Source organism: Tupaia chinensis, unplaced genomic scaffold (genome assembly GCF_000334495.1).
Source record: "Tupaia chinensis unplaced genomic scaffold, TupChi_1.0 Scaffold000044_1, whole genome shotgun sequence".
In the NCBI taxonomy this organism is placed as follows: Eukaryota; Metazoa; Chordata; class Mammalia; order Scandentia; family Tupaiidae; genus Tupaia; species Tupaia belangeri.
In genome coordinates this window covers 2,735,295-2,752,926 of record NW_006159500.1, presented here as the reverse complement: position 1 = coordinate 2,752,926, position 17,632 = coordinate 2,735,295, and the positions used below count along the sequence as shown (strand labels likewise).

Here is a 17,632-nt window from a genome sequence, read left to right as displayed (position 1 = left end):
CCGGGGGGAAACCCTCCCACTGGCTGGCCGCCACCCTTCTCAGTGGCCAGTATCATCCATCCCCAGACCCAGCAACAGTCAGAGGCTGGCACAACCCACCACACCACCAACTCATACTCTTGCTTCCCTGCCTCTGGCACAAAAGACAGAAAAGAGCCCTAGGCTTGACATACCTTTTCCAAAGATGCCTGGCCTTTCACAAAGAGGCACTACAACTGGTGAATTTCAATGTCTCCCAAACCTGAAAAACTATTAGTGAAATCTAAGAATGGATGGTTTTTGCCAGAAATGTGGCATAAACTCTATTAATTGCATTTTTGGGGTTCTAAATACTAAGGTCTAGGTTCCAAAATTATCTGAAGTAGATGACAATGCACACACCCAAACTGAAGCAGCCTTTCAGTCCCTCCTATCTCTTTACAGAAGAGCCAAAGAGTACAGCGAGTATACTCTTCCCTCAGACTCTCCTCTGAGGAGAAAAGTGAGATACAAATATTAATATGTACACTGCCTTTTCCACACTTCACACTTCATTATCACATTAAAAAGGAAAATCAGGCTTTAAAGTTATTGCTTTGGACATTCATTAAATCAACCTATTCATTAAAACTATTCAGTCCGTTGTATTCCCCTTCATACTTGACTTGTTAACAATGTGGATTTCTTGCTGATGTAACAATCTACAATAAAGTGTACTGATGTCAGATTTGTGCAGTTCTTCATGAGACTGGGATGTGGTAAAGGTGTTCCAGACCCCAGGAGTCAACCTGTACTTCTACAATATTCCCTCAATGGCGGCCTCTCCTGGAGTCTACTACAAGAGTTCCTTTTCAGCAACTCCAGCAATGTGGGCAGGTACATTGCCCTGGAGATACCCTTGAAGGCCCGTTCTGTTTCTACTCGCCTCCGCTGGTGGCAACCATCTGAAAATGGGCACTTCTACAGCCCCTGGGTTATTGACCAGGTCAGTCCCTCAGGATTAGCTATTTTAATTTTTGTCACTTGAGCTGGATGTGGCCTTAGAAAGCATTTAGCCCAACCCCCTTGCTCAATCGTAGAAGCCCAGGACCGACAGTTGAACGACTTGCCCATGGGCACGTAGCTAGATTAGATGTGGCATTTAGCTTCCTTTCGTTCTCTATGCCTCCAATTGTCTAAGCCTATAAAAATAAACGACATGACAGAAGGCCTGGGTCCTGCTCATAGAGGACTCTGCCATATGGATAGAGGGACTTCATCAAGCGTGGTACAAGGTTATAATTCTCTGAAAAGGAAAATGTGCAAATTAGCATTGGTACCACATGCAGTAGTCCCCAAATCCTCTTTCCTAGCATCTGAAGAAAAAAATAAATAAATCTCCCAACACCCTTATGGACTTTTCTGAAGGATCTTCATACATAATAAAATGTGTATCAAGTAGAACTCAAAGAACTTGTTAAGGGTAGAGTCCATTCAAAGAATTGGAACTGAAATGCCTTAGGGTATAACTGTCCTTAAATAGAAATTCTACATGAAAAATAATCACTCGTAAGCCAAATTTCACTTTCCCAGCTTGGGTACATGTAGTTTCCAAAGGCACAATTTGGCCCATGAAGGCTGTGAATGGTTTTGTCAATCCTTTGATTTGTTTTCTGTAGCTTCTTGCCAGATGGGCAAGCAGACCATAGAAACAAGAGCTTTCTGAAAGGCCCCCTAACATTATGCTAGCTATACAGTGCCAGTTCTGAGCAAGCTGACAGATAAAAACAAACAAACAGAAAAGACTGAATTCTCCCTTATCTTGAAACAAAACTGAAATTTGGATTTTTCTTTAAAAAAAATACATTTCAGATTCTTATTGGAGGAAATATTTCTGGCAATACAGTCCTGGAGGATGATTTTACGACACTGGATAGTAGGAAATGGCTGCTTCACCCAGGAGGCACCAAGATGCCCGTGTGTGGCTCTACCGGCGATGCCCTAGTCTTCATTGAAAAGGCCAGCACACGTTATGTGGTCACTACAGACATTGCTGTGAATGAGGATTCCTTCCTCCAAATAGATTTTGCTGCCTCCTGCTCAGTCACAGACTCTTGCTATGGTAAGTATCGCATTTGCAGAGAGAGAAACAGACACATTCACACGAGAGCATCGGTGGCTGCCTCTGTCCTTGACCTACACCTCGATACATCCATGGCTAAAGCACAAGTGCACGCTGAGTCAGGCCATGCTGCATTCTTGAAAATATTGTGTATGAATTGAGTTTTAGAAGTTTATTTTTGAAAGCATCAGAATGTAAGCTTATTCTTAAGAGTATGTACTTGAAGACTTCTCTGATAAATAATAACTTCAATAACACTAATTTGCCAATCCAGGCATTTTAGTATTAGAATAAAGGACATACTTGTGCTACCTTCTGTTAAGAACTCTCATCACATAGAGAATGCCAGGGAAAAGCAATAGATCTATACATATACTTAAATATTCATGGATTTTCATTCACAGGGCTTTAAATTAGTTCAGTTATTATCTTCTTTCTCCCCAGGAACCATGAAATTTGTTGTTCCCTATTTGCTTTCTACTTTTTGTCATCATGGGTCATAGCACAGTCTGGACCACCCTCATTGTGATCAATTTGCATCTCCTAGGTTGAGTATATGTATGTGAACACACATACACACACACACACACACACACACACACAGACCTATCCTATGAGAAATTTTGAAAAGCCATCACTGTGCTCTTGGACTTTCATCTGACCTTACAGACCTGTCAGGAAACTCGAGTTTCCTAGTCTTTCTCCATTCCATATCACCCTTCTCCCAAAAGATCTAAACTAGAATATCCATGAGGGCCTTGTTCTATTTTTTATTCCTGAGGGATGAAATCTGAGGAATTTGGTTACTTCCAAGATCCTGCAATATCCAGATGATTTCATGTTTTCATTAATTTTAATTTACTAGGCCTGTCTTAGGAGAAAAGTATCTTTCTACAGCAGACGCCATCAGTCAACTGAACTAGACTAGTCAGTGGGGGTGGAACTAGGAGAAGAGAGGATGGAAAAGTAAAAGATAAGCTCTGTCTTCAGTAGACAGTCTATTTGGGAGAGAGGGGAATAGTACTTCAAAAACCTAGAGTCCAGTGAATGACTAAACCAAGTGCCCTATAGAGTAGTACTGATACACAGTACAATGAGAACTTAAAGGAGGGAGAGATGACCAGGGCTGGCCAATTTTAGAAGTTTGGGAATATTTCACAAAGGAGCTAAGACTCAGTGATCCTTGAAAGATGACATTGATTTTGGAGGTGAACTGGGCTGGCAGGATAGGCAAAGCAGCAGAGGGAGGAGTCTTCGTAGATTGTGGAAGAAACCTTGGGCAGACCACCCTGAGTAGACCCCTCTGAACAGCAGTGTTTGCATCTAATAGAGGTGATCCAAAAGTGGGATTTTTTTCATTGAAAGAAACTTTAAGTACTTACCGGCCTCTTCCTCCATTAACATGAGAAGCAAGTGAGAGTTCAAGGAAGTAAATTATAACCTGGTCAACTTGCAACAGAATCAGCACTGAATTTCTGCTCTTAAAAGACCAGTCATGTAGGGGCTGGCAGGTGGTGTAGTGGTTAAGGGTCCTAGACTCCCACATGGCTTACTGCGGTTGAGTCCTGGACCTGGCAGCTTTCTCTCTCTCTCTCTCTCTCTCCCTCTCTCTCTCTCTCTCTCTCTCTCCTTCCCTCCCTCCCTCCCTCCCTCCCTCTCTGGTCAAATTTAAATAAAGTTAAATAAAGTAATTCTTAAAAAAAAAAAGTCATATGTACTATAGGCTTGCACAACCTCCTAAGAGAGTTTAAAATGAACAATACAATGAAATAGAAGGCCAGTCAGTGCATTGGTGGTTGGGGCAGCCGGATTCCACATGGCCAACTGCCTGGTTCTGGTTCAAGTCCCAGGCCCAGTGGCTTGAAAGACACCTGGCGCAAATGTATGGTTCCCCAAAATCCTGAGAGGAGAGTGGAGTGAAAGGGACTGCAGCATGGCTATCTCCCCTGGGAGAGAGGATGCTTTCTCCCTTGCCCTCTAGCCCTCTGCCTCTCTGTCTCTCTCTGGTGTGTACATACATCCTATAGCAACTTTTTTAATGGACAATAAAAGTGGCTAAGTGGGTTTGGTAACAAATTATAAGTGGCCTTAGAAGGCAGGCACAGCAATTTGTGTTAGACAAAGTCACGAGTAGGAGAACATAGGTGCAGAGGGGTGACAAGATAGGTTTCAGGGAGATTAGCCAGGATCCAGTGGAGATGGTAGAGATGTGTCCTAGTAAATAAGTCTCTGGAGGAGGTGATGTAGACCTGCACTGTGTGGTGTGAAGAGAAATGGAGTGGATAAAGTTAATATGAGACAATGCAAATAGAAAGTTAGGATACAACAGGTCTCCGCTCTAAGTAACAGTGAACTCAGGAAAAAGAATTCTAAATTACAAATTACTCAGAAAACTAGTGTGCAAGTTCTGCCATTGATAAAATTTGGCAGTTAACAAGAGCTATTTATGAGGAGAAGGTGATTTTTTTTCTGAGTTTATGTGAAAGTAGTTCTAAGTGGAGATCAATATCCTTTAGTGAAGAGGACACATGAGGAGTCCTCAAAAAGTTCATGGACAATATTCATTATTAAAAAATTATGCATGGTCCCTTCCCTTGGAACCAAAGTAAATTCACATTTTTTTCCTTTTTATCATCTTTTTTTGACAAACTTTTTGAAATACTCTCAAACAATCTGAAAAGCAGGAACTTTGTCTATACTGTTCATCACAAAATGCCAGCCTCCAGTCCAATGCCAGGCACAATAAACATGGGTTGGATAAATAAAATCATTTTCTGAGATATAAAACTGGCAGATTTGGGCACGGAGATAATAGCTGAATCCCTAAGAGTATGTATGTACAATAGAACAAAAACAGAGGTCTGGAAAAATCCTCACTGCTGGGCTAGTTAGCCAAGGAGTCAGAGTAAACATGCCACAGGAGACTCAGAATAACATCCTCCACCATGAAAGAAAGTGTTAAGAATCAGGAAGTAACCAATAATGTACCATGCTGTAAGGAGGACAGGACAATGAAAACTGAGACCAGGCCATTGTATGCACCTGTAAACCTTAGAGCAATGCGTAATTCTCACTCTGGGTGCACAGGAGAATCACATGGGGAGCTTTTCAGCTTCTGACACCTTGGCCATGTTCCAAAGAGTTCGGTCAACGTCTCTGGTAGTGACACCCAAGTATCAGTAGTCTTTAAAGGTACCCAGGTGATTTCAGTGTGCAGCCTAGACAGAACCACAGCCTCAGAGAACGCAATTTCAGAAGAGAGGAGGGGTGAGGCAATGTGTAAAGCATTAAAAAATGAATAAGGAGTGGGAACATTTCAGAAGAAATAGGAAAGAAAGAAATATCTTTCCTTAGACTCAGAATCCAACTGCATGCATTGGCACAAATTCCATGACCTTCAGCTACTTCTTCATACCTCCTTGATTTCCTGCTATATCCCATCACACACCAGAACAAGATATATATGTAAAAAAGATCTTACACTTTCTAAGTTATGCCTATAACAGGAACAAAATTGGTGTCAGTTGGCCAAAACTTCTAATGGTTAAAATTTGAGAATGATATTTAATTTTTTTAACTATATAAAAAGTATTCATTAGGCATATAATTAATATATTCTCTACTTGTATGTTAACCATAATACATTAAAGTTTTAATAATTATAATGTATTACATTGCACTTAAATAATACAGAGAAGAGTCTTCCAAAAGTTCATGAAAAACTGTGTGTGTAGTTCAAAAAATTCTTGCACCAAAATTTGTACTTTCATCCTGTTTTTCCACAAACTTCTTGAAGTCACCTCAAATTTATGTAAAGCATATTCTAGCACTATTACATTATAAATGTGCCTATAACTATTATAACTATCTATATATTATAATTGTATATGAAACAGTAATTTTACCATGATTATTCTGAAACTTTCTCATTATAAGGAATGATTCAAGAAAATTTACTTTATATTTCCTTTTTTAATATTTCGATTGATTATATCACTGAAACAGGAAAATCATTTCAATATACCAAGATAATAACTATTAGTGTACAGAAGAAACAATGAAACTAGAAAACATTTCAAAGAAAATAAGGAACATAAATATAGGGAAAAAATCCAATTGACATTTGAGTGAAATTAAAACATATAGCAAAATTGGGTCCAGCAGTGAGCATAATGGCTATGTCACTGGACTCCCATGTAGTCGACCGCAGTTCGAGTCCCGGACCCGGTGGCTTAAACTCACACCGGGCACATGTGCGTGTGTGCCCAAGATCCCGAGAGGAGAATGGAGGAGAAGGGATTGTGGCTTGGCCATTCCCCCTGGGGGGTGATTTCTCACTTTCTGTCTCTCTGTGTCTCTCTGTCTTTCCAGCGAGCACATGCACCCGATAGCAAAAACCTCTCAAAAAAAAATAGCAAAATTATAAGTAATTATGTTTCCTGAGTCTCCAGACATGTGTTTATATCCAGAATAATGTTTCCTGTTTCAGCTATTGAACTGGAATACTCAATAGACCTTGGATTGTCATGGCACCCTCTGATAAGAGACTGCCTGCCTACCAACGTGGAATGCAGTCGCTATCATCTGCAGCGCATCCTGGTGTCAGATACATTTAACAAGTGGACCAGAATCACTCTGCCTCTCCCTCCTTACACCAGGTATGGATCCTTCTACATGTAGTGAACCCCAATGTGATTGAGTTTGGCAGGTCAGAATTTGTGACCGAAAGTTTAAATGAGATTCATGATATTTTGTTACATATTCATGGCATTGCCATGTATGAATTATTAAGGCCATCTCAATACGTAAAATAGAAGCCAACTTTTGTGGTAACATTATTCTGTATGTTCTAAAACTCCAGACTTTTGCTGATTTTTAACTCTAATGTTTTTAAAGAATAGCATTCATGGGCCAGTCTCATGACCTGATGGTTAAGGGACCCAGATCTCACATCCTACTGGCTCAAATCCTGGTGCTGGAAGCTTGAAAAAAATATGTCAGGTACATGGATATGCATTCTCAAAAAGGAATTGTGGCATGGTCATGCCCCATTGGGGAATACTTTCTTTCTCTCCTTCTTTCTCTGTCTCTGTCTGGTGAGAGCACACACCCTCTGGAAAAATGAATGGCCTACACAAGGAAACATTGGCTTCATTATCCAGTTTTTCCAGCTTAATTCAGAGATGCCAAGAACAGGTCATTTAACATAGGCCCATTGGATATAAAATAGTCTTATTTTCTGCTAGTCAGACTCCTGTAAATATAGTAGTAAGAGATGTCGTGTAAATGAACGTAGCAAATAAATGTGTATTACAATTAATATCTGCTTTTGAAATTTCATTTTAAACAGTATCTTGAGAATTATGACCTGGAACATTCTTTCATGTTAACAACATTTGTAACTGCTTTATTCACTATGCCTATGGGAAATGAACATGGCTCTAGAAAGTGGTCTGGCAAAGAAGTTAAATCTAAATTATCTGTGCATTTATACTCACGTTCGAGTAGAGCAGAGAATTACCTTTGCCTAATAGAATATTCTTACCTGACTCTGACCATGTAAAGTAGATACTAATCATCAGGAAGCTTTAAAACTTGATGAAAACCCTTGTTCCCTCTAAGAAAATTGTGAGCAGTCGCCGCCACTGAGAAAGACACAAAACAACCCCGCAGTGTGTGGAACAAAAGTTATATATAGTTTGGGCTCATTATTGTTCTGTTGCCTCCTCACAAATGAGGAATGAATAAATCTTCCTAGAAAATGACCATAAAATTCAACCATTCATCTAGGGCATAACTTTTCTTGGGATTATCATAAATCAGATGGTTTCAGTTACTAACAGCCTAGGGCTGCTTTTCAATTGCTGGCTCAGAGGTACAAGACTATATTAACTGTCAGCAGAGTTGCCAAGTTTAAATGAGATACGTGAGATTTTGTTGCTCATTAAAGGTATTGCCTAGCATGAATTATTAAGATGATCTTAATAAGTAAAATAGAAAAAAAAAAAACTCCATTAAGGCAGCAGTCTTTTAAGTCTTTATGAATTCTATGAATTATTACCCAGTGACTTGGTAGCATTTTGGAAATAAGCAACATTCTAAGATTTACTTCAGCTAGTCATTATACCTTGGAGTATTTTACTCAAGAAAAGTAATTATTCCTCATATTTTAATCTATCTTTTAATTGTCTCTTGCACGTACCCACAAGAATTCTGATCCTTTTGAATGATATTTGAAAAATCTGATAAGCATTCCTTTTCTCCTGTTCCCATATTGAAAATATGTAGTTTGTTTGTTATATTATCCTCAAGGCTCATGTTGCACAACAGTCTTAAAGGTGACACTTCCTTATAACAATTCCCTTTGGGTAATTTAAAAAAAAAAAAAAAAAGATGGCATGGGTAGAGCCTAGCCCAGACTCACTTCTTATCATGCTCTACCATATACCAAAGATCCTTAGAACAGCATGCCAGTATCATAGCACTTTGCCTCTACTTTATATCTACTCTTGCATCCAATTACTTGAGTGCTTTAAAAGATTTATTTAATTTTGTTATTATTACTTATCTTTTAATTTGACCAGAGGGAGACAGAGAGAGAGAGAGAGAGAGAGAGAAAGCAAGCTGCCAGGTCCAGAACAGGAACCACAGTCGGCCATGTGGGAGTACAACACCTTAATCACCACGCCACCTGCTGGACTCCAAGTTACTTGTTTAATGTGGTGTTTCCTTGGTTTGTTTTTTGGCTTTGTTTTTTTTTTTTTTCTTAATAATAATTATTTACTTTATTTCATGTATCTTTTTTTTTAATTTGCTGCAGGGCATGTTCAGTCACCAGAGAGAAGCAAAGAGAAAGAGAGAGTGAGAAACCAAGCCACCAGGCCTGAGACTCAAATTGCAGTTGACCATGTGAGAGTCCAGCACCTTAACCATCACACCACCTGCTGCCCCAGGTGTTTCCTTGTTTTAACCTAAACATACTGCATCAATATCAAACATTAGTATTAAAGGGTCTACTGGGACCAGCGGTTGGCATAATGGCTATGTCGCTGGACTCTCAGGTAGTCAACCACAGTTCAAGTGCTGGACCTGGTGGCTTAAACTCATGTTGGGCATGTGTGTGTGCATGCCCATGATCCCAAGAGAATGGAGGAGAAGGGATTGCAGCGTGGCCATCCCCCCAGGAGGTGATTTCTCACTTTCTGTCTCTCTGTCTCTCTCTCTCTCTGGCAAGCACATGTGCCCTACAGCAAAACCTCTCAAAAAAAAAAAAAAAAAAAAAAAAAAAAAAAAAAAAAAAAAAAAAGGAAAGAAAGAAAAAATATTAAATGGTCTACTAATCTACTAAGCCAGGATTTCAGTTCATAGCAATGACTGTCACTGTGTGATAACTGCAACTTTGTCTACTTTTTTACCATATGACCATTATAAGGCTAGAACCCAAGTGTTGTTAGCACAGTGGTTGTAAGGGTCAACTGAGGTTGACTGTCCACAAACTGACATCAAACCATTCACCAAACTGAAATGGCCAGCAGTCATCAGAAACAATTATTCATTCCTTTAGTCATTCGTTAAACAAGTACATTTGAACTCTTTAATTATGTGCTAGGCCTATGTGGGGCTGAACTAATCTGTCCCTCAAAAGGCTTTTAGTTCAGTAGGAAAGAGAGATATTAATGAGAAATCATCAAAATCATAGAAGCAAATATAAAATTCAACTGTGATGAGTGATGGAAAGCAGGTATGTGATACTATAAACATGTATATATTACTGGGAGATTTGACTTGGTCAAGAAGGTCATGGAAGGGACCAATGAATGCCGTAATGTTTACATCACTGGACTCCCATGTAGTCGACCATGGTTCAGATTCACGTTGGTCACACATGCATGCATGCCCAAAATTCCAAGAGAAGAATGAAGGAGAAGGGATTGCAACATGGCCATCCCCCCATGGGGTGATTTCTCGCATTCTGTCTGTTTTTCTCTGTCTCTCTGGCAAGCACATGAACCCCATAGCAAAAATATCTCAAAAAAAAAGAAGGCCAAGGAATACTTTCTTGAGAAAGGATAATTGGGGTAAGATCTGAAGGACGAATAGAAGTTAACCTATTCTTACCTTATCCTCTCCTATTTTTTGATGCAAGAATACCCTTAACGAGGTAAGAAATGCTTGTTTGGACAAAGATGCTAGGAGGAGACATGAAAAAAAGTGGAGACACGAAGGCAACAAAATTGACCAAGTTAAATAAAATGGATGTGAGAAGTTGAAGAAAAGGGCAGTGTTGAACACGACTCCCTGGTTTTTAAGTTGCAAAACTGAATCAATACTAGTGGTTTTCACTGGGAAAAGAACGCTAAGACCTAATTCACGTTACATCACACTCTGCTCCAGATATTGCTATGATAAAACCTCACTAATTAGAGTAAATACATTCATAGTTTCTATTCCTCATCATACATACTGGGTAAGTTAGAGCTTCCTGGAGGAAGAGCTAAAAAAAGAGAGAGAAAATGAAAAATATAGTAGAGGGCTCTGCTTTTTCAGCTCTATTAGCTGAAAGAGAGGGATTTTTTTTGTTGTTCACTATAGGGCATATGCACTCCAGAGAGAGAGAAACATAAAGTGAGAAATTACCCCTCAGGGGAGATGACCACACTGCAGTCTCTTCTCCTCCATTCTCCTCTCGAGCTTTTGGGCACTCATGCACACGCACCCAGCATGAGTTTCAAGCTGCCAGGTCCAGGACTCGAACTATGGTCGACTATGTGGGAGATCAGCGACACAACCATTACACCATCTGCTGGTCCCTCTATTAGCTTTTATTCAGGTTTCGTTTTATTTATTTCTTCCATGAAAGAGAGACAAAGGGACAGACAAACCCGATAGGGTCTTTCACACACATGCACATATGCATGATCACAAGCATGCCTGTTCCTGGTGTGCTCAGGGATGTCCCAGAGTGCAGACCCAGGATCTTTCCCATGCAGATCCAGCTCCACTAACACATACCACCTCCTCGCCCCAGCACTGTTAGCTTTTAAGAAACTCAGTATCTGTAAACTTCCGTGTCCTCATCTACGAAATGAAGATCTTTTGCCATATAAAAGTCTAATAAGTGTGCATCGAAGTGCCTGGAATATTGTAAGGATTTATAAAAATGTAAATTATTTTTACTTTTATGAGTTAACTGTTACACTTATTCACTGTAGTACAAGTTTATTGTGAGATTTCAACTCCAGACTGAGAGAGTCCTAAATCACAGGTTCACATAATGAAAGTAAGCCCATGGGAGCAGTTGGACTCTAAAGTCGTTGCCCTGGAGGAGGTTACAATTTGTTTGAGGAAACTAAGTATACTAAAGAAACAATTTTAAAATTACACATACGGGGGGCGGGGGTGGGCAGCAGGTGGCATAGTGCTTAAGGTGCTGGACTCCCACATGGCTGACCACAGTTCGAGTCCTGCTTCTAGGAGCTTGAAATTTATGCCAGGTATGTGTGCATGCCCAAAATCCCAAGAGAAGAATGGAGGAGAAGGGACAATGGTGTGACCCTCTCCCCCTGGGAGGTTATTTCTCACTTTTTCTGTCTCTCTCTCTCTGTCTCTCCAATGAGTGCACACACCCTATAGCAAAAAAAAAAAAATCTTTCTTTAAAAAAATTACACATACTGTACATAATTTAGAGCATACTGAAGAAATAACTAAAATTACACATACTATGCATAATTTAGAACTTCCCTGGGGAATGGGCTAGCAATGCTTTCGGTGTTGAGAAATGGGGGATAGTACTGTTTATCAGCGTTAGATAGGGTTTCATGGAAGAGACGGGTTCCGGCCATGAAGGATGGCTAGAAATTAGGCAGGTAACAAAAAAGAATATTCTAAATCAGGGAAACACCATGAATGGGGTAAGAACATGTGGGTCTGAGCCGAGGGGAAGCATAAGAGTCATTGATTAAAGCAGAGAACTCATATATGGAAGCTGTGGAAAAGTGCTGGTTAGTATAATTGGCTTAATTTATGGAAGGACTGAGACAAGGGAAAAGAATTTAGACTCATAGGAAAAATGAACTATGGTAGGTTTTTGAGCTGAGAATATTCTTTAAAGAAAAATATTGGGAGAACAAAGATACTCATAAAAGAGGAGGTGGCAGAAGGCCAGCAGATGTCATTGTGGTTAAGGTGCTGAACTCCCACATGACCAATCTTAGTTCAAGTCCTGGACCTGCCGACTTGAGAATCACACCAGGCACATTGCATGCATGCCCAAAATCCCAGTAGGAGAGTGCTGGAGAAGGGATTGAGGCATGGCCATCCCCCTGGAGGGGGGAGGGATTTATCACTTTTCCTCTCTCTGTCTTTGTCTCTGTCTCTCTCTCTGGCAAGCACATGTTCTTTATAGCAAAAAAAAGAAAAAAATACGCAGCTGTAGATGATGTATTAAGAATTTGAAATAGAGCCAACATGGAAGGGAAGAGACATATGTGACAAAAAAAAGAATTGTTAAAATCTAATTCACTAACCTCTTGTCCATTACATCAAGAGGTGACTCTAAAGTGTGAATCCTGGGAGAGTAGTGAGAAGTATAGTTGATGGCAGGAGGGGTAATATGGCAAATTTAGCCAGATGCTGCCGAATTAAATGTGATAACTGGAAATACTAATGGAAACATCTATTCAAAAGAGGTATGAAGATCTGAGCCCAGTGAGAAAAGTAAACTTTGGATGCATGAGCAAAGAGGTGGTAGGCGATGCCGGGAAGCTACATCGGTCTCTAGAAGAGAGCATTGAAAAAGAAAAGAGAGGACCCCTAAATTCAACAGCAGAAGGTGTGGAAATGGCTAGCAAAGGAAACAAGAGGATTCAGTCAGGGAAGCAGAAGTGTCAGAATAACATGGTATCCAGAAGCCAAGTGAGAAAAGATCATCATGCAAAAACAGATGACAGCAGTGACATAAACTACAGAGAACAGTGAAGAAATGGATTTCACAACAAAGTTACTGGGTTCTTCAGTTAGGAGATAATCAATGACCTTTAAAAGAACAGTTCAAAAAAAAAGAAAGAACAGTTCCAGAAGATACTGGAAATAAATACAGCCTGTCAAGCCCCAGAGCTCATGGGCTTAACCACTATATTAGTACTACATCTTTATTGCTTGCTGAAGAGATATGGCCCTAGGAGAAATAGAGAGGGAGGGATGCCAGGAGTTCTTGAGAGAGACTGAAAGGAATATAGGAAGATGCTGAAATCAATTTTGTAGTCCCTAGTCTAAATCTGACTCCTCTTTACTAACCCCAGACCTAAAAATAGCAGGGAGCTCAAATGGCATGGGTTCTATAAATGCCACCTGAGAACCAGGGTGAGTCCATGGAAGGGCAGGTAACCCAACCCCACTAAGAAGGGGAGGAGGGGAGCAGTCCCTGGAAGGCTCAGGTGTAACTTGACTATTTTAAGTCGCAGTCTGAAGGCGATCCACTCCTTTCTACTAGATGTAAATGCCCCAGCTGATACCACCTTCTTTAAAGATTAACTGCAACACTTGGAAGGCCTGGTGTTTCGACCCACAGCAGGGAAGCTACTTAACTTTTACAGGAAGGTCTAAGGGAGGGTGGTAGGCACAAGAAAGGCCAGATTGTGGAAAGACAAGGATAGGACGGTCTATAACTCTTAACAGGTAAATAAATGTAGAGAGGAAGGTTTTTCAATGATATTCTCACATACTAGCAAGCAATGAAGAGGTCTTATTCTAAGAGGACCAAATAAATAAGCATTAACATTTACTGTGTTCTTCAAATAGTCAAGAGAGGGCCAGTAGGTGACATGGTGATTAAGGCATTGGATCCCCACATGGCCAACGGCAGTTCAGTCTTGAACCTGGCAGTTTGAAAATCATGCTGGGTGAGTGTGTGCCCAAAATCCCACAAGGAAAATAGAGAAGGGATTGTGGTGTGGACAGGGTGATTTCTCACTTTCCTTCTCTCTCTGTTTCTCTCTGGTGAGTCTACCTGCCCTAAGGCAAAAAAAAAAAAGAAAAACAAACAAAAAAAACTTTCAAAAAATAGTCAAAAGAGTTACAAGTTCAGTTTTGTTTTGTTTTTTTGGAGAGGTTTTCGCTATAGGACACGTGCGCTCGCCAGAAAGAGAGAGACAGAGAGACAGAAAGCAAGAAATCACCCTGGGGAGTGGAGGGCATGGTCACGCCTCAATCCCTTCTCCTCCATTCTCCTCTCGGGACCTTGGGCATGCACGCACACGCGCCCAGCGTGAGTTTTAAGCCACCAGGTCCAGGACTCGAACCGTTGTCGACTACATGGGAGTCCAGCGACATAGCCATTATGCTAACTGCTGGTCCGTAGTTCAGATTTTTTTTTTTTGAGAGGTTTTTGCTATAGGGCGCATGCTCTCGCCAGACAGAGAGAGACATAGAGACAGAAAGCGAGAAATCACCCCCCAGGGGGGATGGTCATGCCGCTATCCCTTCTCCTCCATTCTCCTCTCGGGATCTTTGTCACGCATGCACATGCGCCCAGCGTGAGTTCTAAGCCACTGGGTCCGGGACGTGAACCGCAGTCGACTACGTGGGAATCCAGCAACATAGCCATTATGCTAACTGCTGGTTCCCATAGTTCAGATTTTTTTTAAGGAGAGATTCTTTAAACTTGCCCTGGTGCTCTTTATTTCTGTCTATTGTTACTTCTAACATAACAATGTCTTTTTAAAGGCTTTTTGCAAACATTCACATTTTTGAGCATCTTCTTAAAATTTTCAACCTAGACAAAGAAGCATTAAACTTCTCATACATGTTCATTCTCTCCTGCATCATTTTGATACTTTGAACATCACTGTTGTTATCCTCTTACACAATTCTTGACTGATCTTTCAGGACTACAGAACATCATAAAATAATTTTGTCTGTATAAGCCATGGTACTATTGATTTTCCATACTGAATATATTAGTATATTTTGGGCACTATGTTAAAACAAATTAAATCTATTTTTATTTCCTCTACAAAAGAGAATAGTACTATTTCCAGAAATTCTCTGTTTCTTCTAAGTTTTATCAGATGTCAACGTCGTTGTCAGAGTTTTATCAGAATCTGAGATTTGGCTTTACTTTATATATATTTACATATATGAATTATTAAGATTGTTTTAACAGTTAATCATAATCATTTCCCATTGAGAAGATATTTTATGAATTATAGGAAACTCCTTGTATTTGAAGGATAGTCCAATGTACGTGACGTCCCAGTGGGCTTACTCAGATCATTGTCATTTTTATTATCATTGTAATTATAATTATCAGCAAAAATAATAAAATTTTATTTTACCTAGAAATGAAAGCCATTATCTTTTATTTGTACTATACAAAATTTTATTATAATTTTAAAGGAATCACAGATTTTTTTGGCTTATATACTTATCTATTTAAAATCCAAATATACAAAATCAAAGAGAATAGTATACCTTCATAAACTTATTACCTAGGTTTGGCAATTATCAATTGATGGCCAACTTTGTTTCATCAGTAGTACCACTCACTCCCGCCTCTCCCCATTTTATTTTAATTATTTATTCATTTTTGGGTTTTGCCATAGGGCATGTGCATTTGCTGGAGAAAGAAAGTGGGAAAATGAGGACCACCCCCTAGGGGGGATGGCTGCCCTGTAATCCATTCTCTTCTCAGGATCTCGGGCACACACACACATGTGCCAGGATGATTTTTAAGCTGCTGGGTCTGAGACTTGAACCATGGTCATCCATGTGAGAATTCCGTACCTTAACTACCTGCTGGCACCAACCCCATAATATTTTGAAGCAATTCTCAGACATCATGTGTTTTAACCATAATTATTTTGATATGTATCTCTAAAAGAGAAGAATTTTAAAACATGTATTATTCACACACACATACTATATGCAATATCATTATCATGCCTAAAAGTTAATGATAATTTCTTGTTTGGTACTTATTCAATATTCAGTATTCTTATTTTCCTAATTCATCTCACAAAACGTGTTGTAATTATTTTTACAAGTCAATATAATTGGTTGAAACGTCTCTTAAGTAACCTTTAATTGTAGTTCTCCCTGGCTCCCTTTTTCAGATGGGGACTAAGACAGGAAAGTTGTTTGATTTCCCCTAGTCACACCGTTAGTGACTAGATCAGGATCGTTCCAAAGGTCTCCATTTGATCTGTAAAAGATAGTATGTGGGGAAGCTCATTTAAATTCCTTTCCTGGGGCTGGCCCCATGGCCTCAGAGTTAAGGAAGCCAAATCCCACTTTTCTTACCTCATGGTTCAAGTCCCTCACTCAGTAGTTTGAGAAACAAGCCATGCACATGTGTATCAGTGCCCCAAATTCCGAAAGTGGAGAGAGAGGAGAAGGGGTTGAGAATTGAACATTCCCCATGCTGAAGAATACTTTTTCCTTTCCCTTTCTCTCTATCTCTCTGGCAAGCTCATATGCACTCTAGTTAAAAAAAAAAAAAAAAAAAAAAAAATTAAAGTTCTGTATTGCTACTCTGTAATGTATTTCCCATCCTAGTTCCAAAGAGATATCCAGAAGGACCTAGGTTACCTTATGAGTGCTTACCCCGTTTGTTTAGAGCCATAGCCTATCATCCAAACACTTTTCTTCTCTCATGCAAGTATAGACCTCAGTGTATTAGGAGAGACTCTAGGAGAAAGAAAAATCAAATGGCAGTACATATTTTTTTGTGGACATAATAATGTTCCTTAAAAATCCAAAAATATTGCAATCTTTTAGTGTCCTACAAAAGCTCTGTAAATGATAATGACCAAGAGAGAACTTCTCTACTACAAGATCGAGGATGCCTAGGTTGAGCCCGTGGCTACGAGTTAGCAGATCTATGATCTTGAAGCCTTCACCTGCCATCTGGAACAACCTGGGGTCTCAGCCACACCAGTCCAGCAGTAGCATGCCAAGTCAGGAGATACTAGGTTCTAGATTAAATTCTAAAGCTAAGAAACTGCACAGGACCCCATCATGGGCTGGCAGTCCCCACACCTGTGAAATGAAGAAGTTGAACATGACAATTTCTCAGAGTCACCCCTTCATTTCCACCCCGAAGTGTGCTTTTCTTTTTTTGCTCATAACCCAGTGGGTCATGGAGCTTACCCAGGTGTGGTCTCTATGCTCCTATAGATATCTGAGTCCCTTGTCCCTTCACCATAAGTATCAGGTTACTGGGAAAATCATGATGCATTTTTGCATAGAAAACACAGAAAAATACACCGTGACTTTTCCAACAGCCTAATAATTGTTTCACATTCCTGTGCCAGAGCTCATGCCTCATGTCTAGAGCTTATTTCTCTGTCACTCTTGTCTATAGGTCACAGGCTGTGGTTCTCTGCTTAGTTCAGCTGACATATGCTTTTAGCCAATGCTGAGGTCTTTTCAGTCTTGCTTGGAGGAAGGGAAAGGACCCTCATTCTAGGGCCACCGGTCAGGCCACATTAAATTGCTTAAAGACAGCGCCCAAGACTTATCTTAAAGACTTATCTTAAATAGTAAGGACAGGA

The 17,632-nt window shown here is 40.0% G+C and overlaps 1 protein-coding gene across 1 annotated transcript in view; it reads left to right on the top strand.

Moving 5' to 3' along the window:
- RELN (reelin) overlaps nucleotides 1-17,632 on the top strand; it is a 375,213-nt gene that overhangs the window by 304,417 nt on the left and 53,164 nt on the right. Inside the window, exons 42-44 of the mRNA XM_006140794.3 lie at nucleotides 706-964; nucleotides 1,831-2,080; nucleotides 6,570-6,738. Of these exons, the coding sequence (XP_006140856.1) occupies nucleotides 706-964; nucleotides 1,831-2,080; nucleotides 6,570-6,738 (678 nt within the window). The remainder of the gene's footprint in view (nucleotides 1-705; nucleotides 965-1,830; nucleotides 2,081-6,569; nucleotides 6,739-17,632) is intronic.